Source organism: Telopea speciosissima, chromosome 4 (assembly GCF_018873765.1).
Source record: "Telopea speciosissima isolate NSW1024214 ecotype Mountain lineage chromosome 4, Tspe_v1, whole genome shotgun sequence".
Lineage (NCBI taxonomy): Eukaryota > Viridiplantae > Streptophyta > Magnoliopsida > Proteales > Proteaceae > Telopea > Telopea speciosissima.
The window spans coordinates 61,990,780-62,018,340 of NC_057919.1; the positions used below are offsets into that span (position 1 = coordinate 61,990,780).

The 27,561-nt window shown below is 38.0% G+C and overlaps 1 protein-coding gene across 1 annotated transcript; it reads right to left on the reverse strand.

Moving 5' to 3' along the window:
• Positions 1 to 3: 3 nt before the first annotated feature.
• LOC122659509 (protein HEAT INTOLERANT 4-like) lies at positions 4 to 27,561 on the reverse strand. The gene is made up of 13 exons (XM_043854612.1): positions 27,343 to 27,561; positions 26,757 to 26,795; positions 26,504 to 26,557; positions 26,240 to 26,303; positions 25,822 to 25,880; positions 25,487 to 25,602; positions 25,095 to 25,154; positions 5,090 to 5,145; positions 1,209 to 1,288; positions 972 to 1,010; positions 388 to 450; positions 232 to 279; positions 4 to 144 (listed from the first exon to the last, which is right to left on the reverse strand). Exons 1-13 carry the CDS (start codon positions 27,508 to 27,510, stop codon positions 4 to 6), a joined length of 987 nt encoding a protein of 328 aa, XP_043710547.1. The 5' UTR covers positions 27,511 to 27,561.

Genomic DNA, 27,561 nt, shown 5'->3' on the forward strand with positions numbered 1-27,561 from the left:
AGATCAGAAAATCACCTTCACTTTGGATACATCGGGGGTATCAGGTGTTCGTACAGGATAAAACTTGTAAAACCGCATATTCTCAAGAGCTGCTCTAGTATCCTCACTCATTTCCTCCAGGGCCTTTTTCTGAGCTTCCCTTGCCTAAAAGTTAAAGAATCCCGTGTTAGAACACGCAATATCAAAACTCATTCAATAAAGTTCGCCAATGCGTATGTGCTTGAAAAATACCTCTCGTTTAATTTTTCTCGCTTCTCTGATCTTCTGCTTGACAAATTCCTGATGGCCAAGTATGAAAGTTGATAAGAAACAACTAATAGCCAAGAGATCTACGAAAAAACAAGTAAAAACCAAAAGTCACATGCAATCCTTCAACAAAAAAAATACCTTGAAAGAGTCTATCTGATCTTCAGATAGTTGTTCCCTTTCAATTAGGTCATCAGTAAATTCCTGGAAATTACATAGACAGTACTTAGGCCGAGAGAAACCAAGAGCAAAGTAACATTTCCTACATACAAGCAACAAAATTGACTAAGCACAGCAATAATTCTTACATGAGCACTGAAATTGCCAATCTTTCACCCAGGTTACTTCACATTTGTGACTTACCGGTTATTACATTATTCAATCAACAAAAATATACAAGAACTAAAGTCCTCATCTATTAGAAAGAAGAAAAAAAAAGGCAGCAGCTTGTTAAAAGAAATGCTCAGCATGCAAAATAGATACAGGAGCATCAGACCACAGTCTGGTGGCCTCGTAAATCTCCTGTCCCAAAGAAGTTGACCGCAATCATATCACCATCTGATCAAAAGTTCCTTTAGATGCTCAAAAAGTTTACTTCAACTGGTCGAGCATAAACTTCAAAATGAATGGTTAAGTATTGCAGTCTATGCAAGTTTTTCCTGACTTTTAAACAGGTTATCAGGAATGAGATAAAAGGCAACTGTACACAAGTAGTTAATCTGTACCTCAAGTTCATCAAGTTCCAAGTGAAATTCACACACGACCTGCAGAAAGAGATCACAACCAAATATTACTTATTTTAGTTGTATTACATTCTCTGACAAACCAAGTTCAGTAGTCTCCTTTGGCTGCACTTTCACTAACCATATGAAGAGGATATTGGTGTAAGTCACATAAGCTTGGCAAAATCATCAGAAATCTAAATGACCATTGCATTAACATTGTGTCATCTAGTATCTTACAGGTTCTGGTTCAGCCGGATATAAGATCTGAACAACTCTACTCTGCTCAAGTTCATCCTCCTTCACGGGCTGGTGGAAATCTATCGAGAGAACAAAACAAAGTTTCACAAAAAGTGAAGTCCTCATACAGTAAAAATAATTAAATATTAGATATTAGTCAAACCAGTTGAAACCATTCAGTCAACGAGACCCCGAAGTGGTGGGAGCCTCGTGCACTGGGTACACCCTTTTAGTCAAACCAGTCGAAACCATTCAGTCATTAAAAGAACCACAGGAATTTTCACTGTGTACTACCCCCACAGGAATTTTTTTCCCTTTCTCTTTCCCCCTACTTATAGAAAGAGGGTGGTCAAGGAGAAGTGGAAAGACAATCTTCAGCTAAACAATAATTGCAAAAGGAATCAGGATCAAAATACTTTAGCTAACCAAGAATTGTTGGTGTGATCAATCAATTCATGCAAACACCTGAGAAAGTCCATTGGAACACAGCTTGTCGCATATTGAGGTACGTCAAAGGTGCTCCAGGGAACAACAAAAACAACTCAGACTTCAGCCAAATAAATGGGGTCGGCTACATGGATCCTTGCCCTCCAATCAGCTCTATTCGAGGTCATACTTGATACAAGGCCTAAGCTATGCATGTCTTTTCTCAACACTTCACCTAAGGTCATTTTAGGTCTACCCCTAGCTCTTTAGTTCCTTCAATCTGAATTAAACCACTCCTCCGTACTGGAGCATCCAAGGGCCTTTGTTGAACATGGCCATGCCACCTCAAACAACTTCCTCGTAGCTTATCATGTATCAGAGCTACTCCCAAACCAGCTCTAATATGATCATTCCTTACTTTATCCTTCCTAGTTTTGCCACTCATCCATTTCAACATTCCGCACCATACATCATAGCCAATCGTATTGACTGTCCTATAAAATTTTCCTTTAAGTTTTTAGGAATACGCTGATCACACAAAACTCCGAACGCACCTCTCCAGGGAAGGGACTTATTTATCATGGTCAAACTAGAATTGTTGAGTATTCTGCTGCTGATTGGGTCGGCACTGATAGTGATCAACGGTCCACTATAGGCTATAATAGTACCTTCATTAGAGGAAATCTTGTTACATGGAGAAGTACGAAACAAACTATTGTTGCTCATTCCAGTACTGAGGCAAAGTATCGAGCTATGGCTCACACCACTGCTGAATTGATGTGGATTTGGTCCTCTGTTCAAGAGTTTAGTTATTCTACCAACAGTCCGACGGAAATGTTTTGCGATAAGCAAGCTACCATTTACATTGCCAATAATCCTATGTTTCATGAGAGGACGAAGCATATTGAAGTTGATTTCCATTTTGTTCAGGACGCAGTGATAACGAAGTTGATATCTACTCTATTTGTTAACTCTCATAATCAACTTGGAGATTTGTTTACCAAGGCCTTGTTTCGGAATATTTTTCTTCAAGGATGTTCCAAGCTGGGCATGGGTGATGTCTATGCTCCTGCTTGAGGGGGAATATGAAGTTAGTAGTATCAGTTTAGACTAAGTATGGTTCCTATTTGTTATGTTTATAAATGAGAGGTACTTTAGGGATTCAAGTTTTACTTTGTCCCTTTAGTTTTGGGTCGGTGGATATTTTAAGTTAAGGTTCTGTTTTTTTATAAATAAATTCCTCCTCCCACAGTTTAGGTTACTCACTTTTCAAACTGTGGGTAGCTAATGTAAGACTAGAACCATAATAGATTTAATCCTAGGCAGGATCAAATAGAGAACTCTAGAGAACAATGGGATCTCAAATTTGTTGGAAGAGGATGATGAGATCTCAAATTGATAACCACAAGTGAACAAGAGAAATAAATAATAGAATCCTTCAAATCAGTGTCTACAGGGTTTTGAAATTTGAAACCCTAACTTCTCTTGAAAACCGATGGTAGGGTAGTCCCTGCTGATTCAGTTGATGGAGATGTATCCTGGCAGCAATGATCTTGATGTAGAAATCTTCAAGAAATTGATATGACAATCAGTTGAAAGAAATCCCAGAAGCTTTAGCACTCTTGAATTCGATTTGACTGAAACTAGGGTTTGGAATCAAGAACCGATGGAAGGGGATGGGAGAATGGAATGGGCATTCACCCTAGGCCTCTCACCTATCTTAACTCAGGATTTCAACATTGCATAAGAAAACTTTCTATTCATTCAAATTCGTGTACATTGCTGGCCTCCCTAACAAACATATATAGAAGATTCAAAATTAGACTTAAACACTAAAAAAGAAAGGCCTAACCCAATCCTTAACTAATAAGGTATCCTAAATTAATAAAGAAAACAGACTCAAAATAGGACTCTAACTAAACTAATGAAGTAAATCCCGTTTTCCTACAAGTAAACCCATGGGATCAAAAGCCCAACACATATATAACCCAACCCAAGGCTTATTTCGACTAAAAAAAGCCTTCTAAGTGACTTATCTACATCAATAGCATTCTTCTTCTTCAAATTGTTAGGGTTTAATGCTTTGACATTGTTTCACCAACTAATATAAAAAGACTTAAACAAGCCAAATCAGTTGCTTGAATCATTAATGTGGAGCAGCAACTTCAATTGTAATCCAACTAGAATTAGAGCTGCAAGAAATTTTCCTCATCTTAGTATTTCATACTTCACTATACCAAGGCTGTCTTTGGTATAGTTTAAATTTATGTTTATTTGACACATAAACATAAATAGCTGTGTTTGGTATGATATATGACCCCTATTTTTTTTTTTAAATCAATATAAGCATAAATTCATAAACAGCTTGAGAGTTGTATATGATTTATCACCATAAACCGTTAAAATTTGTTTATGCGGGTTCCATTAATGACCATGTGCAGAATTGCAACTTAAAAAAGGGTAAAATGGTAAAATTAACAAAAATTAGAACAAAATTTCTCTTTTCTCTCTCTCTCTCTCCAACCCCCACCCTCTCTCAACATATATTAGGGTTGTCAAAACCTAGCCCAAACCGACAAAACCGAGCCGAACCAACCGAAACCAACGTGAACCTACCGATATGAGCTTATTGGATCATGTTTCGGATTGGGGTTTTGTGAAACAGAAACCAAACCGGACTGCATTGAAGCCAATAAGTCATCAAACCAAACTTAAAAAACTGGATCGAAACCGATATAACCCGGTAGGAAATCAACACCAGCTTAAAATTTACAAGGCAACCCGAAACCAAACCGATATGAATCCGAAATCGGTGCACCCTTGTTGGATCATGTTTTGGACTTACTCATTCTCACACTGAAAACGGTGAAACCGAACCGAAACCGGTCCAAACCGACCAATTGACACCCCTAACATATATCATAATTATATATACAATATATGTAATATTATATATATATTATCATATCATATCTTATAATATAATATAATATATATACTACTGCATATACATATTATAATATTATATAAAAAGAAGGCTTTTGGCTTTTGTTTTATATATATATTATCTTCACTTAAGTATACCAAACCTATTTTTCATTATATAATCTATTATGTCTAGTAGTAACCAAACGATTATTGTTTATACCCCATAACCTAATATCATAATTGATTATTCATAAATAGGACATAAATATAAATATAAGCTATGCCCAAGAGAGCCCAAGAATTTATATCATCAAGAGTAACAGATCATCAAAAACCATTATAACCATTATATGTTCAAATTTGACTCTAAAAGCTAAAAGAGAAAATAGAATTCAAGGCCTCAGAGAGTAACATTCATAGTGCTAGGGCTTCGGACCGGCTAAGTACTACCTTGAAGAAGAGATTATTAAAGTTTGAATGAGGAGTAAACAATGTCTAGATCAGAATAATGTTTTTAAGAAACTTACAAGGTAAATACGCATACTTCTTGCTATGCTCCAGCTTCAGGTGTCTCAAAGCATCCCTGCTGCACACAGATTCAAGGATAAGATTTCCCTACAACAGTGACAGCATAAAAGGTTAAAGACACTAACAGACCCAAAAGTAAGGGTGTCAATTTGGGACCAGAACCGGGAACCGTCCCATTTATTATTGGGATCTGATTTTGGTACCGAATAATAAATGGGACGGGATTCCCAATGGTACCAGTACCAAAATACCAGTTAGGTACCGAAACTATGAGTACCTTTTCAAAGGGTATATTTTATGTTATTGTGTGAAGTTTTATGGCTGCAGTTTGATGTATTTTAGTGGTATTTTCTCTTATAGAGGTCTTGGCTAGTGGACCTTTAGTTCTATTTCCATAAACTTGTTTTGTGATGGCACTAAAACCATATATGGGTTTGTTTATTTCATCGTGATTAATTCTTAGACGTCATTTTGAGAAGATTACATATGATCTTAGGGAGGACATTGAAGAAGTAAATCCATGAAATTTATCTTAGTTTCGTATTCTAAGTTGCTTTCAAATAATGGAACCATCTCAGAACCATTAAACTTCTTCTCCCTTTTTAATTGGACTTAGAACTGTTTAGGAACCGGTACCGTCCCATCCCGTTAATAATCGGGACTGGGACCTAGGTTTGGTCCCGTTTACTAAATGGGACGGTACTGGGATTGGCACCTTTTGTGCCGGTACCGGTATAGACCCGTCCCAATTGACACCCTTACCTGAAAGGAAGCTTCCAAAGCAACCTTAAAATGATGCAGCAAAAGGCAGAAAAACATTTAAGGTCATTCCAAGTTATGCATTAAGAAGCTGATGACATATGTTAGCAATTTTCCTAATATATAGGCCAGCATATCCCAGGAAGGGTATATGCTTTTAACATGATGCATATCACATATAAATTATAAAGTGAAATGATAAGGAAGTTAGTTTCATACAACTGAATCAGGCAAGATAACAGGAATCGATGAGGAGAAAGCTTGTTGGTCTGGTTACTAAAGGTTTTCTTATGATTGACGCAAACATGGCCCGTTTTGTGGGACCCTGTGCTTAGCAAAATTGAGCCACAGTGGGAAGATCCAAGACATAAGCAGTTCCCAGCAAGAAAATATAATGTAGAAATCAACTCCAAAAAGGTCAGCATGACTCATGCCATTCCAAATCTCAACTATTAAAGAAAATTCTGTAGTTAATTCCCATAAACATAAGCTTCTTTCAAAATTACGTAAATTTGCAGAGACCAAATTGAATAGCTTTTATTTCGTTTTCCTTCTGTTAAAGTTACTTATTGTCTACCACTTTATGTTACTAGGGGGTACATGACCCATATGTACCGTGGGGGTACATATGTGTCATGTACACATCACAATCTTCTAATTCCTATGTTTTTATTTTTATTAGCTTCTAATTTTGTGTAATTAGATTTGGGAGGTTTCCTACTTCCATTAGGATGTATTTTCCTATTATATAAAAACTACCAAGAGGGGGAGAGACTGACTAAGAAAGCTTGCGTCTTCTTCTAGCAGCCTCTCCCATCTTCTCTTTCTTCTCTTCTCCTTCTCTTCTCCTTCTCTTCTTCTTCTCTTTCTTCTCCTTTTTCTTCTCTGGCTTATTACTTGCTTCATTGTTACATGGTATCAGAGCATTAAATAAACCAGAGATCGATCCTCCTTTCACGTGGTTTTGAGAGTCTCTCCAGAGACAGGAATCAATATTCCTGCAGCAGTCCTTGTGCTGCCTGTCTGCTGCTATTGTCCTAGTTCTTGACATTACAAATATGAACTAGGCATTCAACTTGTCATACCACTGCTGCTTATGAAGATTTCAAGATATTAAAGTTAGAATTATGAAGATTATGTCTGTGGTTTCTGAATCTGGGAGTTTTCTGCCAGGATATTGAAGTTCAAGTTACTTTCTACCCTGCCAGCTGATGAGGTTTATATTCCTGGAGTTATTTATTATCATCTAGAGGTACCATTGATCCAAATCTGGGGACCAACTTGTGGCTTGGTCTTCTGGAATTTATTTTCTCCTTTCACCTTGCGGATGCTCTATTTTTAGGTCAATTTGCAGACCTAGTGTTTATATCTCTTGATCCCTCTACCTGATCAGGCTAATACTTTGGGTTTTATTTCCCCTGCTATAGTACCTTCTTCGGTTCTTATTTTGGGTCATTCTGACCTCCAGTTCTGGATTCTTAAAAGTACACCCTGCCAGCTGGTTCTAGTGCATGTTGATTGATATTTGTTGTCTCTAATGCTGTCTCTACTACCTGCTACTGGGGACAGATTCTGCTGTCCAAAAGAACCACTGCTACTACTTGCTAATAATGTACCATTGCTACTACCTGCTACTACTACTACTGCTGCTGCTCCATTATTGGTTCTGGTGATCTATGGCTGAGTCTAAGCCTCCCACTGATACGTTACATGTTCAGATTACTACTATTAAATTGAATAGTGTCTCCAATTACCTCCTATGAGGCTCAAGCTGTCCAAGCTTACATACATGCAAAGGGTAAGATCAAGTACCTCACGGATGAACCTCCTATTGTTGACCCTAAGGATCCTACTACTACTGCTACTCACGATGATTGGATGCGTGAGAACTCTACTATTAAGATCTGGTTATGGAACAGTATTGAACCTGCCATTGCCCAATGTGATGTTTCACACACTTGTTAAAGGTGTTTGGGAAAATCTTCGTGAAAGCCACTCCCAAGAGAAAAATATTTCCCGCACCTATGAGCTTTATGAAAACTGTTCCACTTCTCCCAGGGTGACAAATCTTTGAACGACTACTTCAGTACATATAAAGGCTATCTTGAAGAGCTCCAGGTACATCAACCTCTCACTACTAATTTGGAGCAATTGAAGGAACAACGGGCTGACTTTCATGTTGCCAAATTTTTGGTTGGTCTTCACCCTAAGTACCAAGCTGTTAAGAGTCAGCTCCTTACTGGAGAGAAGGTGCCCTCTCTCAACGAGGTCTTCTCTCGACTGCATCGTTTGGTTACTACACCTTACATGGTCACTTCTTCAACTCCTGCTAAGGATACTTCTGAATTCACTGTTGCCCGCAGCCGAGGTTCTATAGAGGCCATGGTCAGTACCGTGGTTGTGGTCGTGGTACAGGTGGACAACCAATTGACAAATCCTCTCGCCAATGCACTTATTGTAGGAAGCCTAATCATATTGTTGACACATGTTGGGTGAAACATGGTCGACCAGACTAGGCTAACGAGTAAGTTGTTTTAAACTTAATAATTCCTCTCCTGCTGTTCTTGTTGATGGATCCTTTACTAAAGTGACAGGTCAAAGGATGGTCTCTCCCACCTCTCTCCTGTTCTTTTGTTCCTAAACTGCCTTTAAGTCTTTTATTTGTTAGTCAACTTACCAAGTCACTTAACTGTTCCATCACTTTATTTCCTTCCTATTGTGTTTTTCAGGACCTTCAGACCAGGAGGACGATTGGTGGAGAGCTTGAACGGTCTGGACTATACTATTTGGATGCCACTGGTCCTACTACTGTTCTTGCTGCCTCTGCTAGTGGATCTCCTCTTCAGTGGCACTTTCGTCTTGGACATCCCTCCTTATCCAAGCTTCAGTTGATGATTCCAAGTTGTCGTTCCCTTTCCAGTATTGAGTGTGAAGCATGTGAACTCGGGAAGCATCACCGCTCTTCATTTCCTGCTCGTAGCGTGCCCCATAGCTCACTTTATTTTTGTTAGTTCATTTGACATTTGGGGTCCTTGTCGTGTCAGAAATAGGTTAGGATCTTATTTTGTTAGTGTTGTTGATGACCATTCTCGGTTGACTTGGGTCTATTTGTTAAAGGATCGGTCACAATTTCTTTCAGTGTTTCACAATTTTTATAATGAAATAAAAACCTAGTTTGATGCTTCTATTAAAGTTTTTCTTTCTGACAATGCTCTTGAGTTTATTCAATGAGACATCTCTGAGTTCTGTTTGTCCAAAGGCATGATTCATTAAACTAGTTGTTCTTATACTCCCCAACAAAATGGGGTTGTTGGAAGGAAAAATAGACAATGTTAGAAGTTGCCTGGTCCATTATGCTTCACATGCATGTTCCGAAACAATTTTGGTGTGATGCAATTCTTACATCTCCCGCCTTGTATTTTTGGTTGTGTTTGCTTTGTTCATATTTTACATCCTGGTATTAACAAACTAACTCCTCGAGCCACTAAATGTATTTTCCTTGGTTAATTTCGTACTCAAAAGGGACACAAGTGTTATGACCCCATTTTCCATTGGTAGTTTGTTAGTGCTGATGTTACTTTTTTTGAAAGCACTGCGTATTATTCTCCATTCTCCTTCTGCTTTGCCACTAACTTTTCCTACAAATCCTACTCCTGAACCACCTCTTCCGGTTCCTACGCCTATTGCATGTACCTCTCCACTGCGCGTCAGCTCGTGTACCAGCAACTTCCAACTACTGTGCCATCCTCCATTGTTGTTCCTATTCAGTCCACTACCGATTTGGCTCCTTGTTCTGGAAATCCTCCTGACTTAACAGTCACCCTTCGGAAAGGTACATATTCTTATACTTAGAAATTTGTACCTACTTATCCCATTGCTCGTTTTGTTTCTGTTTCTCATCTCCCTTCTCACTACCGTTCCTTTACCTCATCCTTATCCACTGACGTCGTTCGTAAGTCCCATCATGAGGCCTTATCTCATTCTGGGTGGAAGGTAGCTATGGATACAGAGATGGATGTTTTGTTATCGCGTGCGACATGGACTCTTGTAGAACTACCTCCTGGTAAGGATCTTGTGCATTATCGTTGGGTTTACACAACTAAATATAACCCAGATGGTTTGAAAGAGCGCCTAAAGGCACGGTTGGTCGCTAAGGGCTACACTCAAACCTATGGTGTGGACTACTTTGAGACTTTTTCCCCTGTTGCCCGATTGAATTCTGTTCGTGTTATCATTTCTTTGGGGGTCAATCTTGATTGGCTGCTCTACCAGCTAGACGTTAAGAACAAGGAATTAAGTCTCGGAGCGTATCGTATCGTCTTGGCCGATACGTCTCGGTATCGGTTGAGGTCGATACGATACAGGTCGAGACGTATCTGTTTTTTTTTTAAATGTTAATGTCTCGACTGTATCGAGACGTATCGACCGAGACGATACGATACATATCGATACAGAGAAGAGTTTTAAAAATTTTGATTTTATTATTTTTTTTAAAACGATACGTATCGAGACGTCTCGATATGTATCGACCGATACATAGCGATACATATCGAGACGACTCGATACGTCTCAATACGTATCGTTAACTTAAAAAACACATGGTCATTTCATTCTTGTCACCTGAAACTCGATTTCTAGCAGTCCTGGCGGAAAAAAGCTCTTCCCAGCTTTGAGAAACCCTTCTAAAAACACATTTAAACTTGCTTTTTGGGTAAGATTTCTTGAGGGCTTTCAATTCTTTGCCAAAAACGAATTTAGAGGAGCTGAAATCACATCATTTGGTGGATCTAACAGCCCACATTCGAATTCAAAAGCTGTTCTTGAAGGGTTAGGTAAGTTTTTTGAAAAAAACTTGAATCTTTTGCTTTAATTTTTTATTTTTGGTATGTTTTTTGGTATAAATCAAAGAGAATATGTTAAACAAACATAGAAATTGCATTCTTTGTATGCATTTACAAAGATTTGGTTTCAAATCCATGTTTCTTTGACCATTTTTACCCAAAACCGAAAATTTCTTCTTTAAAATGATTTTTTTTTTCTTCTTCTTAACTTTAAAACAAATGGTAATATTTATAATATATGAAGTACATTATGTATAGATGTATGACATCCCAAGAATATTATACATTTACCCTAAAATCTGTTTTTTTTTTTATTTTTTGGATATTTTCTGAATTTATAAAATACTTTAAAAATTGTAAAAAATCTGATTTTTCCATCTATACTCTTTCATTATAGTTTGATAAAATGTATAATTGGCTGAAATAGAATCAAAGACTTAGATTCATATATGTAGTACATTATGTCATTTTTTTTCATTATTTAAAAAATTAAATAATGTGTAACTAGTTGTAGAAAATATAAAAATGTTTAAATATTGTTTAGGGCAACTTTGCTAGGTAGTAAATACATGAAAATGATGCAATGCATGACATGCATCATAATGTCTGTCCATACTTGTATAAATAATAAATTATTGATGTGTGGATTTGAATATTGTTTAATATATATCTTATATAGTTTACTTTTGTTTGGTATTTAGGACGATGCCGCGATAACAAGACATTGGGTGGTCTTATTGTACCAAGATAAACAATAATAGATTGCATACACAGTGCAACTTGTGTGACACCCAACATCTTGGAGGTGGGGTAACTCGGCAAAAAGAGCACATGGCAGGAGGATATGGAAATGTTTCCAAGTGTACAAAGTGCCCTGTAGAGTTAAGCAAGGCAACGCAAAAACACCTTAGAGATTCCAAAAAAAATCCAAGCAAGCACATGATGATGATGCATTGGTGGAAAATTTGATGGAAGATTTTGAAGATTATGAAGGATCGGATATGGAAGCAGAGGAGGACCCAGAGTTGGCATGGGCGATGAAACAATCAAGACATGAAGCAAAAGAGCAACAATGGAGAGCTGAGCAATTGATTAGAAGTCAATCAGCTCGACCCAGCCAGGGCCCTGTAGATATTGGTGTTGGCTCCTCTTGTCGTCCATCTCTAAGTAAGGGTAAGCAGCCTGTTGGCCTTAGTAGAGCAACCAGTGTGAAGGGGATGTTTGACCGGTTTACAAAGAGTGGTAAGGGTAAGAAAAAGAAGAGCCCAGATATCAGAGACATGGATCCTAATGTCTATAGACCAAGGGATGCTGGCCAACAGAGGATTGAAGAAAGCTTTCAACCCAAAACACTTAGTAAAAGGATAGGCAGAGCAATCTCCAGATGGTTCCACAGTTCTATGATTCCATCACATAAGGCCAAAGATCTCCACTTCAAGGCCATGGTAAAGGAGATTCAGCGGTATGGGAAAAATGTTAAGCCAGCCACACCTCATGAGATTGTTGGGCCTTACTTGGATGATATTGTTCAAGAGGTGCATGAGTATGTGGAGAGGTTCAAGGAGAAGTGGCCACTATATGGAGTGACCATCATGTGTGATGGATGGAGTGGACCAACAAGATTATCCATCATCAATTTTCTTATCTACTGTGACGGAAGGACGATCTTCCACAAGTTGGTCAATGCATCTAGTGAAATCAAAGATGCCAATTACTTGTACAAGTTAATGGATGAAGTTGTGGAGGACATAGGAGAAAAAAATGTTGCCCAAGTAGTAACTGACAATGCAGCAAATTTCAAGAAGATTGGTCAGTTGCTTATGTTAAAGAGGCAACATCTATTTTGGACACCATGTGTAGCTCATTGCATAGATTTGATGTTCAAGAACATAGGAGAATTGCCCAAGGTCCAAAATTTGGTTGGTAATGCAAGGAAAATCACCAACTTTATTTACAACCATAGTTGGGTTTTGGCATTGATGAGGAGTTACACACAAGGGGATTTAGTGAGGCCTGCAACAATAAGATTTGCAACAAATTACATTGCAATTGATAGCCTCATTTCCCGAAAGCATGGGCTGCTACAGATGTTCACCTCTACTGAGTGGTTGACTAGCAATTATGCTAGGTCTGAAATTGGGAGATTTGTTCAAGATCTTGTCACCTCCTCAAAGTTTTGGGCTGCGATGGGCCGACTTTATAATGTTATGATGCCACTCTTTTGTCTGCTTCGAGAGGTTGATGGGGATAAAGAGCAGACCATGGGTAAGATGGTAGAGGCCATGGGATGTGTGAAGAGAAAAATACATGAGAATAACCCAACATCAAACAAGAAGTATTTGAAGATTATATCCGATCGATGGGAAAATATGTTGGTTCAAGATGTTCATTGGGCAAGTAATCTTATAAGTATATGACTTTGGTTTCATTTTAAACACTTAGTAGTTAGTAAGTTACTATTTATTTATTTATTATTAGAATTTCTAAGTTTTTAACCATCCATTACAAACCATGTGCAGCATATTATTTGAATCCGGATATCCAATACTCCAATGATATAGGGTGTAGACCGGATCTATTGCGTGCCTTAAGGAATGTTGTGAACAGAATGGAGCCAGATGTAGCGAAGGCCACACTTGCCATGGATGAGGTTAGAGCTAAATTAGTTGTATAAATGATTGAAACCAAGAATAGAGTGATTGGTGGAAGTGGAACTAATATTTTAATTTTTTTAATACCTCTCTAGGCTAAGTATTTTCGGGAAGCCACTCGTGGTTTTACTGATAGAATGGCTATCCATGCTAGAAGCACACAACGCCCAGGTAAGTTAGGTTTACCTAATTTATTATATCATTTAAATTTTGTTTTAAGGTTTTGTCTTTTAATATTTCATTTATTATTGTGCAGTTGATTGGTGGCTCAATTAAGGGGGTACTAGTGCTCCACACTTAACCCGAATTGCAATTCGAGTGTTATCCCTGACGACATCCTCTAGTGGCTGCGAACGTAACTGGAGTACATTCGGGTTGATACACACCAAACCCCGGAATCGTCTCAGTTATTCAAAGTTGGAGAAGCTAGTGTATGTCCATTACAACATGAAGCTGAAGCTTAAATATTTAGAGCTGGAAAGAGAAGGAGATGATGTAGATATCAACCCAATCGACATCAACCACCTACTTGACGATGAAGATCCAGTTAGAGCATGGATAGAGGATACCGATAAGGTATTGGTAATGGATCAATTAAGTGAGGATCGTTAGACAACCAAACCTGATCCAGTGATAGAGAGCATCATTCAACAGATGGATGAGGATGCAACACAGCCACCGTCACAAGATCCTTGTCCTAATGTTGAAGAAAATGAAAGTAGCTCTGAAGAAGGTTTAGTCAGGAGGACGAGGTCAGGTCATCCGTATGGAGGAACTCAACAACATGTTGATGATGAAGATGAAGACGACGATGGTGATGATGATGGTGATGGTGATGGAGATGGTGGTGGTGGTGGTGGTGGTGGTGGTGGTGGTTCTGATGATGATGGTAGTGGTGGTGGTGGTGGTGGCCATGGTGCTGGAGGTAGTGGTGGTGCTGGAGGTAGTGGTGGTGGCCATGAGGCTTCACAACATCGTGCTGGGGTTCAGTTCACATGTGAGGCAGGATACACACATACTACCCAAGATATGGATCATGGTCCTGAGCCTGCTGGCCATAAGACTTACTCGCGGAAGCCGCATAAGGGCAAGTCTGCCAAGCGCTCCCACAATCCATATGATAGTGATGTGCTTATGAGTGGCATGGAGTCACTTAGCATTGGTTCTGATTATGCTGGTGCTTCATCAGGCCATGGGCATTATGCATCAGGTTCTTCTTCAGGCTATGGATATGGGGCTTCTGTAGGGTATGGAAGTTATGGATACGGAGAGCATCAAGCACAAGCACAACCTAGTGCTTTCGTGACATTAGCCACTCCAGAGCAGTACACACGATTCTACTATGAGTGGGAGAGTCACTACCATCAGTATTTTGACTGGGCTCAGTATTGTGCTTATGTTCGGACAGTACACAACATCATCTTAGTCGCTCCTATTGTTGAAGACCCTTACAGACATGACTTTGATCCACCCCGACATTCTTCATGGCAATAGAGTGACTCTACATGTAAGGAATTTCATCTTTTAATCTTTTATAACAATTTCAAAGTGTCGCACTTGTCTGGTTATTGATTATTCACAATGCTTAGTATATATGCATGATATATGACACAAATTGCTTGTTTATATTGTTTTTTGTGTCCAAAAATGTATTTTCATGCCTATTTTGATCATTTTCATGCGTTTCTGCACTGATCGATACGTATCTCCGATACGATATGTCTCTTAAAATCGCCTGACCGATACGATACCCGATACCGATACCGATACTTAAATCCTTGGTTAAGAATGCTTTTTTATACGATGATCTTCAAGAGGAAGTTTATATGGAGCAACCTCCAGGGTATGTTGCTCAAAGGGAGCTTTCCGGCAAAGTACGCAAGGTTCATAATGCTATCTGTGGGCTGAAACAGTCCCCACGAGCATGGTTCGATAAGTTCAGCTCTATTATTACTCGTTGTGGATTCTCACAATGCTATTTAGACCACTCTGTATTTGTTTGACGCCAGGACTCCAAAGTTGTGGTTCTTGTCGTTTATGTTGATGATATCATCATATCTGGTAATGATGCTACTGGTATTAGTGAGGTACAAGCCTATCTTCATCAGCATTTTCAGATGAAGGATTTGGATTTTCTCTGGTACTTTCTTGGTATTGAGGTTATTCGAAGTAAGAAAGGAATCAACTTGTCACAGAGGAAGTATGTTCTCGATCACTTATCTGATACAGGTCTACTAGCAGCCAAACTAGTTAATACTCCTATGGATCCACATAAAAAGTTGGCTCTAGTGATAGTGAAGACTTTGAGGACCAACATCGGTATAGGCAATTAGTGGGAAAACTTATCTCACTGTCACTAGACCGGATATTTCTTTTGTTGTGGGCGTGGTTAGCCAATTTATGCACTCTCCTAAGAAGAATCATTGGGAGGCAATGTGTTGTATCTTGTGGTATTTGAAGGGAGCTCCAGGCAAGGGGCTCTTTCGTCCCCATCAGAGTGTTGACATTGTAAGCTTCTCTGATGTTGATTGAGCAAGGTGCAGAGAGTGACAGACGTTCCACTACAGAATATTGTACTTTTGTGGGAGGTAATCTTGTAACTTGGCGTAGCAAGAAACAGACTAAAATTGCTAGATCCAATGCAAAAGCCGAGTATCGAGCCATGGCACAGACTGCAGCTGAACTAATGTGGCGATTTCTTCATGAGTTGGGATTTCCAATCGCTCAACACATGCAGATGTTCTGTGATAATCAAGCGGCTATCTACATTGAAGTAATCCTGTCTTCCATGAGCAAACTAAGCATATTGAAGTTGAATGTCATTTTGTCAGAGATCCAATTCTGAAGAAGTTGATTGTCACTCCCTTCGTTCCTTCCACTGAACATCTTGGTGATATCTTTACCAAGCCCTTGTTTGGCCCTACTTTCAGAAATGGGTGTTTCAAGCTGGGCATGGGTGATTTGTATGCTCCAGCTTGAGAGGGAGTATTAAAGTTACTTATTGTCTACCACTTTATGTTACTATGGGGTACATGACCCATATGTACCATGGGGGTACATATGTGTCATGTACACATCACAATCTTCTAATTCTTATGTTTCTATTTTTATTAGCTTTTAATTTAATTTTGTGTAATTAGATTTGGGAAGTTTCCTACTTCCATTAGGATGTATTTTCCTATTATAAACTACCAAGAGGGTGAGCGACTGACTAAGAAAGCCTACGTCTTCTCCTAGACATCTCTTCCATCGTCTCCTTCTACTCTTCTCCTTCTCTTCTTCTTCTCTTTCTTCTTCACTGGTTTATTACTTGCTTCATTGTTACACCTTTATTTGGAGAAAGGAGAGGATTTAGTAAGTTATAGAATCTGTCTTTTTCCCTCCACAACCAAAAAAATAAATAGAACACACACACACATGTGAATATATAATCCCATCTCAAGCTACAGGCAAATTAAGGTAATCTGTTGAATCTATTTTTATAAAATAATAGCCAAATACTAAAGAATTGTTTGGGTTCCTTCTTTAGTTCTAAAGAAACTGTCTTCTGGCCTCTATTTTAATATGAGGAATACTTAAAAAAATGAAAGATTTGCAACCATGTTATTATTGATCTCGAGATGTTTATACACCACATCTTCCATGATGGCAAATTGACTGCAAAGAATATACTGTAATTTATCATCAGCCTGGTTGAGGAAGTATTCTAGAGCAGAACCCGCAGCAATAGTGCAAGGGGCCAAGTTCACTCTTTCCCAATCAGTTTGATATAGTGGAGGTAAAGGGAACTCTATAATTTTAATGACCCATCAGATTTATTTATTTTTTTGGGAGGGGTGAGTTTTTTGGAGGCTTGGGATCTGTATGGCAACGTTAAAAAAAAACGATTCTAGTGTTTTTTCGTTTTTTTTTTATGGAACAGAAACGGGGTGAAAACTGTATGGTATGTCCGCTTTGATTTTATGTTTTTTTTTTTCTTCAACGAACTGGTTATTGGGCACACTTTTGAGCCTTACTTGAGAAACACCAACACCAAATTGGTGTTTCTCACTTGGTAGAAACGCTTCTTTGAAAAGTCGGAGAAACACAATACCGTTTTAAGTTACGAGGGGTATTTGTGGGATTTGCCCTTCAAAACATAAATTCCATCAAAAAAGCCCTAAACTACCGTCTTCTTCTTTGGAGGTCCTCTGCGATTGAAGCCAGTTCTACCTCCTCCTCCTTGGAATACCATCTTCTTCTTTGGAGGTAGTCTGCGATCGAAGCCAATTCACGGTATTGTGGGTCATAGTTGTCACGGCGTCACGGCGATCCAAGTCGGTGGAGGGGTGTCACGTCGATATATCGACATGTCGCCCACCATGGCGAGCATGTCGACCATGTTTTATTTTTTATTTTCTCTATTTTTAATGTGTTAATAGATGTATACTCAAGCCATGTTTTATTTTTTCTCTATTGTTTCTCAAGTTTTAAGAAGAAAATTCAGAAATCGAAGAAGAAATCGAAGAGGGAAAGAAGAAATCGAAAGAAATCGAAGAGGGAAAGAAGACAGGAAGAAGAAATCGAAGAGGGAAAGAAGACAGGAAGAAGAAATCGAAGAAGAAATCGAAAGAAATTGAAGAGGGAAAGAAGAAATCGAAGAGGGAAGAAGAAATCGAAGACAGGAAGAAGAAATCGAAGAGGGAAAGAGAGTCAGGAGGAAGAAATCAAAGAGGGTCGCCATGGCGTAGGTCGCCATGCAGCCCTCTCCAGCGCCATGACAACTATGTTGTGGGTGGGTCGAAGCTCTTCAATGGACCTTTGCACAATCAAAACTCTGTGGCTGTGGTTGAATCGAATCTTCGAAGGTTTGCTGAAATTGAAGCCAGCGACTGGGCAAGAGGAAGAATCGACTCTTCGAAGGTACTCTCTCCCTCTTCTCTACGATCTGGTTCGATTTCTCTTCTTGTGTATTTTCTTCTGCTTCTGTGGGTGTGGGTGAATCAATCCTTCATGGGTACTCTCTCCCTCTTCCATGCGATCTATTTTATGCTCTGTTCCGGATAATCCCCTAAGCACAGAGGATTTAGTTCTGAATTTTTGGGGGAAGGTTATAATCCCCTGGGCAATCAAAAGCCCTAGGACATTAGTTGTTGAAATCGATCATATTGAGATGGATTTGGACCTCTGTGCTTTTTTGGTCAGATATAGAGTTAGATTTTACTGCTATTTCAGTACATGGACTACTATTAGGATTTTTTTTTTTGTTTTTATAAATCTGCTTGTAACCAAATCATTGGACAGCCTTGATGGAATAGAAAATTGATCCCGTTGAAGCCTACGGGGGCTGCTTGTGCAATCTCCCTCGCTCTCTCATCTCGTCTTCTTTTCTCTCCTCTTTTCTTCTTCCTTCTGTTGAATATTCATACTGACAAACTACTTCCCGGTTTTGAGAGGTTGTTTAAGTCAAGGGGAGATAACAGAATCTCCTCCATCCCTAGACCATTCATTTTACGAACAGAAAGGCAACTTGCCCATCTAAAGTTTCAGTCCGGAATACCAAAAGGGCTGTTGTGAGGTCTAAACCATAATTTACTGCTAGTTTTGCTAATCTGCCAGACCTTGTTTCAGATTGGCTGACTTACCCAACTAAGTTTCAGAGATTAATCTGTATTTTAATAAACTCCTCAAAACTTAAATTTCTTATGCAAGAGTAATCCACACTAGGACACTAGAAAATGCAGATTACTTGATTATGCCATCTCTGCCTGTGTAGCCTAATCATAAAATTTTATGCATTAGAATTTAGAAATGTATATCGGGATTCCAGGAAAGTTTAAAGTGTGGAATTCAATTTCTCAGCTCAACCCAATGAAACTCCTAGAATACAAAATTAAGTACTCACCTTTAGCATTGTTCCTCGATGCATTGGATGGGTTTCTATACATCTTCTGATCCCAAGTATATTAAAATTATACACTGTTTAGTATTTAAAAAATGATTTAGGAAGTGAACAAACTCTGTATCATCATCAATTTGGAATTCATAGAGAATGCTCAAGGTTAGTGTAAGACCAATTGATCCACAATTCACCTTGAGAAGAGTACTCAATTTTGTATTCCAGGAGCCCAGGTGTTTGCGCAAATGGGTCAACTGATTCATTAACAGCATGGGACTCAATTTTGTATTCTAGACCAACTGATATCCCAAGATCCCAAACCGACCTGTCTTTTGAATAGGGAATGAACTTGGGGATGCAGAAGGCTAGTGCACCCAGGGCTAATTTGATATGTAGCATATCATCCTGAACATGTTGACAAACAGCCATCAATATATTACTCTTCTTCATTGGATATGCACTTTGTTTTCACATGGTGGTGTCAATACTTGGTTCCCTCATTCCAAAAATTGTTTTATTGATATGTAAATGATTGTATTCTATAAGTTTAAGGTTTTGTTATATGATTGCATTGGTCTAGATGTATAGGTAGATTTGATCTGTTTGTTTCTTTAAATAGTTAGGAAAATGGCAAGTTCATAAAATGAGAATATGCCACGTGGAGTTAAAACAATATAGATATATGTCATCATTATTAGAAAGGGCAATAGAACAACAAGTACATTTAACAAGGCAGGGTGGAGAAACATTATGGAAGAGTTTACCAAAGAAACCGGTGTCAAGTACTCTTATTTGCAAATGAGGAACAAGATGAACAAACTGAGGCAGGACTATAGTAGTTTTAAGAAGTTACTTGACAATGTGACAAGAACCTGTACTGTTGATGATGAGTCGATATGGGATAGGCATATAGAGGTATGATTATAACTATAGTATTGAATTGATTTTTAAAGATAAAACAGAATGGTTGATATGCCTTAATACTGAATGGCTGATTTTGAATACTTAAATGTATGTCAGGAAAACCTTAAGAAATATTGACTTCCACAGTGGCTAAAGTTGTGAATGATTTTTGGAGATACATACGCAAGTGGTAATGAAGGGATGGTCCATCAAAATGCCTTTGCTCATATTGAGGCAACTGAGATGGAGGATGCCCATGAGTCTGTTGATGAGTCTAGCTCAGTTAACGAGATAGATGTGATACCCAGCAGTCAACCTGAACCTACTCACACACTGGCCCCAAGTTAGCCTCCAACCCACAGGTATGATAGGACTTCTAATACGAAGAGGAGGAGCAGAAACGGTGATTGGGCAATGGCCGTCAAGGCCATTCAAGACATAAGTAGATCAAGGATAAAGAGGGATGCATCTCTATCTACTGCATCAACCCAGCATGGTGGAGACTTGTATGGTGTTACAAGGGCCTTAGAAGTGCTTGAGACAGGGTATGAACTGGATGAGGTTACATATGAGAAGGCACTTAAAAGGGTGATGTCTAACCCGCAATGGAGAGAAGCCTTGATTTCATGCCCCTCGCACAGGAAGTCCATACTCCTTTGTACTCTAGACTGATACTGGTTTTTCTCTTCAAACTTGTCCTGGTTTGGAAGATGTCTATTAAGGATTTTTTTTTTTATTTGTTCATGGTGATGGGAAATAATTATGGAACTTTGAATAGGTTTAATTTGTGATATTTTTTCTTTCTTTCTTTTTTTAATGCTTTGAATGGTATGTTATTTGGATTATTATGGTTTAAGTTTAATTTAGTCTTAATATGTATCTCTATTTTATTCCCGTGTGTTAATTTGTGATCTATTTTTAGGAATGGATCATAATGGGCATGTGTCTAGTGCGTACTTGGAACAACTAGAAAGACAAGACATCGATCAAGAAATGTTGATGTCTATGGTTCTTTTAATGCATGCACAAGAGTCGATTTATGTTAGGGAACCTATTCGAGATAGTGCTTTAACAGGATCAGAACAAGTCCGTGAAATTTTATACGGATATGTAGACCGGTGTTTTGAACAATATAAGATGGAACGACACGTCATCCTGAATCTTGAATCGTTAATGCGAGAGTGTGGATGGTTAATAGAATACTAGATTTGTCAGAGTTGATGAGCAGTTAGCTATATTCATCTCTATAGTTGGCCATAATGACGGGTACAGAGACATAGCGGAAGATTTGCAACCTTCTCCAGAGACCATGGGGAGAGTGTTTAACAGAGTGTTGAAGGTTTTCTTAAAGTTGGCAGAAGAGAATATAAGACCTATAAACTTTACTCGTGTAGCGAAAAAGAAAAGTTGGCAGAAGAGAATATAAGACCTATAAACTTTACTCGTGTAGCGAAAAAGATTTATGAAAATCCAAAAAACTATCCATTTTTTAAGGTATGAATAACATCTCACCAATTTATATTTATTAGTTAATAAATTTCATCGGTAGTTTGATTTGATGATATTGTTAATATAGATTCTATTAGGATTGTATCGGTGTCATTGATGGCATTCATATTCATGTCACAGTACCAGTTAAGAAACAAATTCCCTATAGAGGCAGAAAAGGAGATATCACACAAAATGTCATGTGTGCATGTGCACATGACATGAAATTCACATCTGTGTATAGTGGTTGGGAGAACTCCGCAAATGATTGGCAGGTATTTGCAACGGCTCTAGCAAATCCAAGCTTAGGCTTTCTTTGGCCTCCTCCGGGTAAATATAAGGTCATTTTAATTTTTCATCCAATTGTAAATGATGTTAATACTTATATTGATTGTTTGGTGGATGTTGTTTATGTTAGGCAAGTATTTTGTGGTTGACTCTGGATACTCATCTACAACAGGGTTCTTGACGCCATTCAAGGGTTAGAGATATCATCTACAAGATTTTAAAGATAGCGGTAGACAACCAAGGACAGCGGTGGAACTATTCAACCATAGGCATTCTTTAGTTAGGAATGTCATAGAATGGAACTTTGGATAATGCCATGTGGGTATCCTATAAAAACTCAAAGTGCCATCGTCATTGCTTGTTGTGTCATTCACAACTTCATTCGTGGCGAACAAGAGAAAGACGAAATATTTAAAGAGCATGGAGACGAAGATAAGGAATCGGAAGATGATGTTATCCCACCTGAGAGTAGTTCTACCAGTCAACGTAATAGGTCAAGAGAGATGGATGTTATTAGGAAGAGGATTGCGAACGAGTTGGAAACAAAAAACAGATTGCCCCCCATTACTTGATTCATAGTTTGTAATAATTTTGAAGATTAAAGTACATTGTTGTCTAAATTTTGATTAAACTAATTTACTCCTATTTTATGCTAGAACATTTGATGATATGTTTATTTGATATATTAACCACGTTTTATTTTAAAATCCATACTTCAACTATGTACAATTTTCTCTTTTTAGACAGTATTCCTAAATTCCATATCTTTAACTTTAATTATCTTACAAAGAGACGAAAGGTAAAGGACCCATGTGCTGTTGTGGGCAGGGTCGGATGGCGTTGAAGGTGTCTCGTACACACCTAAACCCAGGACAATGGTTTTCAAATGCCCCGCAAATAAAGACCACGTAGGACATTTCATGTGGGTAGACAACCACAATCCCGATGAGGATATTGATGAGCGCATCCATGATAATATTCTCAAGAATGGCATTCGTACTCATCCACCACGAGGAAATCAGCCGAAGTATTTTGAATTTGATGTTACAACTTTCTTGTTGATATGGAACCTGATTAAGTGATTATATCAATTGTTCTTGTTTATGTTTTATTTCAACTCTAGATATTTTTGTAATAACTGGTTCAAACTCATGGTTGTACTACCTAAACAATTTAAGCAGTTTTTATGGTGATGTTTTGCATTTGTTTTTGCTTAAAAAAAAACGTAAGTATAAAATTAGGGTGTAGGTGACATTTTATGTAATTTTTTGTTAACAACAGAAACGATTCTGTTAAATGTGACCCATATAGGTTTCTGTTTCTTCTTAGATACAGAAACGTTTTTTTTAGTGTTACCATACAGCATTTCAGGACCTAGAAACGCTCAAAAAACACAGAAACGTTGCCATATAGAGCCTTGGTTTTCTGCTAAGAGACGACAAAGATTCAGCATCCAGGTTGAACATCCCATTCAATTATATGCATAGGTTGGTCAATCGGTCAGCAAAATTAGTAAGATGGGATTGACAGGGATCACTAACAAATGCTTAAAAAGCTGGCCTTTACAAGAAGGAAATTTTTATTTTGTCCATGTGGCTGGAACCAAACAGGTGTATTTTGAGAATCGGATGGAACCAACAGACTTTCAATCCTCTGGAAAAATTTAACTAAAGTCTTTATTCCAACTGAACAGCTTTCAATATTGATCCCCAACGAATATCCAAAAGTTTCGAATTAACATGGACTAAAAAGATTATGATACACGAAATGAAGAATAGATGCAAACACCTTACCACTCCATTCACATCACAAAAAAATAATGAAACATGGAGAAAGCAAGGACACACAGAAACATTGGAATGGGAGGTTGAAGGGAGGAAGAACTCAGGTAGCTTCATGGTGCAAGGATTCCAATGAGTTAAGAAACAAAATAACCAAAAACTAGTGTCACCATTCATATCCAATGTAACTGACCAGAAAAAAATACACTAGGGTTAATGAGAAAATTACAAATAAGTTCTTGAGTTATCAGTTGAAGATTTCAAACCCTATCTTACCTTCTCCTCACAGGAAATTGACGAAGGACTAGATTAAGATTCAAGACGTTAGCTAAATAATCTGAAAACTTATAGCTGAGGGGGAATGTGACGAATAAAACTTGAAAGTGTAAATCTAAACCTTGACTGGAGGGGAATCAAAGACCCACAAATGAAGATATCATAGTCCACAAAACAAAAGATAAGGGGAAAAACAAGCAAATTTTCATAACATGAATTTTTTTTTATAGGCATTTCTTGGATGGAAGTAATGAACAAAGTCAATTTCAAAACACCTAACAAAATCCTGCATTCACTACTCACTAAACAATTTGTAGGCAACTAGAAGAAAGATGTTAAAGGATTTAAAGAAAAACTGTGTGAATTTAAAAACTAAAATAGCAAATTCTTCTCTGGAGAGGGAGAGGAAGAGGGAGGGGGAGTTTTGAATTACTGAAGTATGTTTAAGAATCGTTTGTTACCAGTTGAAAAGACACAAAGTCAACAAAAACCCAATCACTATATTCATGTCCATATGTTGACAGTTACAAATCAGCCAGTGAGTGCATTAATGATTGCAGGTGCCCAAGCATTATAATATGCTAATGTGGATAACAAGTTATGCTAGCATTCAAGCTTATAAACACCAAATAATGCGAAGTAGTTTTTTGTCCGGGAGTGTGGCGCATGTGTCTATCTCTCTCCTTCTCAAAACAAGGGGGCAGAGGTGTCTTTTCATATGGGAAGGAGAAAGATAGATTCATGAGAGTGCTGGCGTAGGCCACACTCCTGGACAGAGTTCAACACCCCCCCCCCAAAAAAATAATATTGCACAATTTAGAATATATGAACAGTCAAACAAGAAATTTATACCAGAACATAACCAGGATACGGCACAGCGAAATTTACGAGTTTGAGATTTGGTTAGTGACCAGTAAAGGTGAATATGAAAACAAAACAAGGAAAATGAAAGTTAATGTGGATAAATATAAAAAAAAATGGGAAGCACAACCATGAAGCAATATAGTTCACACCACATGCATTCTTCTCTAGACAAAGTATAGTAAAAATGGCTGCAATACTCCATGTATATATCATGAAAAGAATTGGCGCAAAACAAAGAGACCACTATTACAATTAGGATGGGGAAGAATGACTACCTTCTTTGAGTGCAGCTCAGTATAAAAATTTTCAACTTCCATCTCTCAACTTGATTGTCCCTGTAAGATGATATGATTGAAATTAAACAAAGACACACAGAAAATAGTATTGTGTGTTAGAATCAAGAAAGGAAGAGATATTAAATATGTTGGGTGGAAAAAGATTTTAGAAATCACTATAATAAAGTAGGGCAAGAGAACGCTATCTGGTCATGTAGTGTCTGCACCAGTGCGGGTGCCAATGGGAGTGCATGCAGGGGAATCAATAGGACTGGGATTTTTTATTTCATAAGGGACAGGGTATTACTTTCACGTGCTCCTGTGTCTGGACGCAGGAGCCACGCGACCAGGTAGAGTTCTTTTTCCCAATAAAGTATAAGGAAGGAAAATACCTATCTTTTAAAGGAATATAAGGAACCCAGTCCATTTTCGTTTCGCTCATTGATATTATTTCTTCAGTCTCCATTCGAACACAAATCTTATCAGAAGGGGGAAAAGGAGACACAACCTGCCAATAAAAATGGACGTAACTGACAAAACTCCCAAGCATGCCATCAAAAGCTCACCTCTTGATTATGATTCAGAAAACCACAAATCTAGACAACAATAAACTAGCATATGAGACTTCCAAATAAACCACAAATTAGATTCAGGACAACAGAGTAAGTTTGGGGCGATAATTTGAGTCTTAAACCAATATGGTAAAAATAACAGATCAAGAATTTACCGCCACTACAGCAGGAATGTGGATTAATTTCTTTTCACCCTTGAATCTGAGCAATTGAGCTGAAAACACAGAAATATATGTAATTGCAAAATTAGAACAGTTGGAAGGAAAATGCAGTAAAATCACATATTTGAAAGTTGAATTTCTCAAGGGCACACCAAGAAAAGGAAAGAAAGAAATGTTTCTCGTGAAAGAACTAGATGAAATCAAACATAAGTGGAGGGTGGAATAACAAACTGACCATCAAATTTAAACTTGGAGTCCCTAAAAAGAAATCACTTGTTTATATCCAATCAATGCAGTGTCATAATAATTATTTCACATATGCTAAGCAGAAACTTGTAACACTGATTCATAATATGAAAACATGTTCTAAAGAAATAAAAAATGAAGGTACCAAATCATACAAGGCACTTACTTTCTGTACAACCAAAGAGGTAAACTTTCTTCCCATGAAGCTCTCCATTATATTCTAATGCATTCTGACAAGAAATTGAGAATAACTTTCAGTAGTGTACAAATTCTAAATTTCTTTTTTCATATTAAAAAAGAATTATCCTTCCTAGACACCCAGGATTATTGGCTACATCTTTATATCTATCTGCATGGTTCCTTGAGAGACGGGAGGAAAGAAAGTAAAGTTGAACAACACATTATCCAAAAATATGAAAATTCCACTCACTTTCAAGTTGTAAAAATTCCAATTGAACTGATGGACCGAGTTCAGTTGATCCCACTGCAATAAATATAACAAAATTACCAGTTTTTGTATGTTAAATAACATTCGGAAATGATTCAAAAGTTCCAACTTCATGCTAAGACCATAAAATTGAAAGGGGGAAAAATACAAAGAGACGAATTGATGTCATATGCTCATTGAATTTGAGACTAATTTTACTTAGTAATATAAGAAGAAGAAAAAGTTCCAGTCAAACCTCTGTGCCTACAGGAAATGCAATTTTCCACAAATCTTCCTACAAAACAGAAACCAACATTCGTGTCAAAGAAAGAGAAAACAAAGTAAATGTCCAACTGACTTGATTACAGCACAGATAACGTCTCGAGATTATATTCAATTTTCACTAACTCTTTACCTCAACAAAACACTGGATGGTCAGTGGAATAAACACTCAATTGAGCTTTAGAGATTTTGAAATACAAAAAAAAAAAGGAAAAAAAACGATCAAATCAAACCTCGAAGATAAAAAGGTGGTCTTCAATATTATCGCCAGAAAAAAAAAATCCAATCACAACACAACTCCACAACCGATGAACTTAATAATGAAAATCAACAAAAAAAAAAAATTTGTTTCGTGAAAAACACAACACCGCGTCTCCGCCAAAAGTTGGAAACATGACTCCCGCACACGACATAGCCATCGAAGAAGCGAAAACTCAGTAGCACGAAGCAAAACCCTAAGAATTTCAATCTGAGGACTCATTGCTTATCATATCAAAGAGAATGGACACAGGTACAGAAACAAAAAATGACTCGAAGAAGGGGGGGGGGGGAAAACTAACCAGATTGCGGTTATCAGGAAAGTATTCAGGCTCAGATTCAGGTGTACGAGCAACAAGAACTTTGGCTCGTTTACCTCTGCTGGAACCCTTGGTAGATTCCTTAGAGAGATCGTCGGGAGATTTGCTATCTTCCTTCTGGCTCGCCTTCCTCTTCGAACCACTCTTCATCGTTTCGAGACTGGGAAAGATGCTGAGACAGGAAAACAAAGAGAGCCAAGA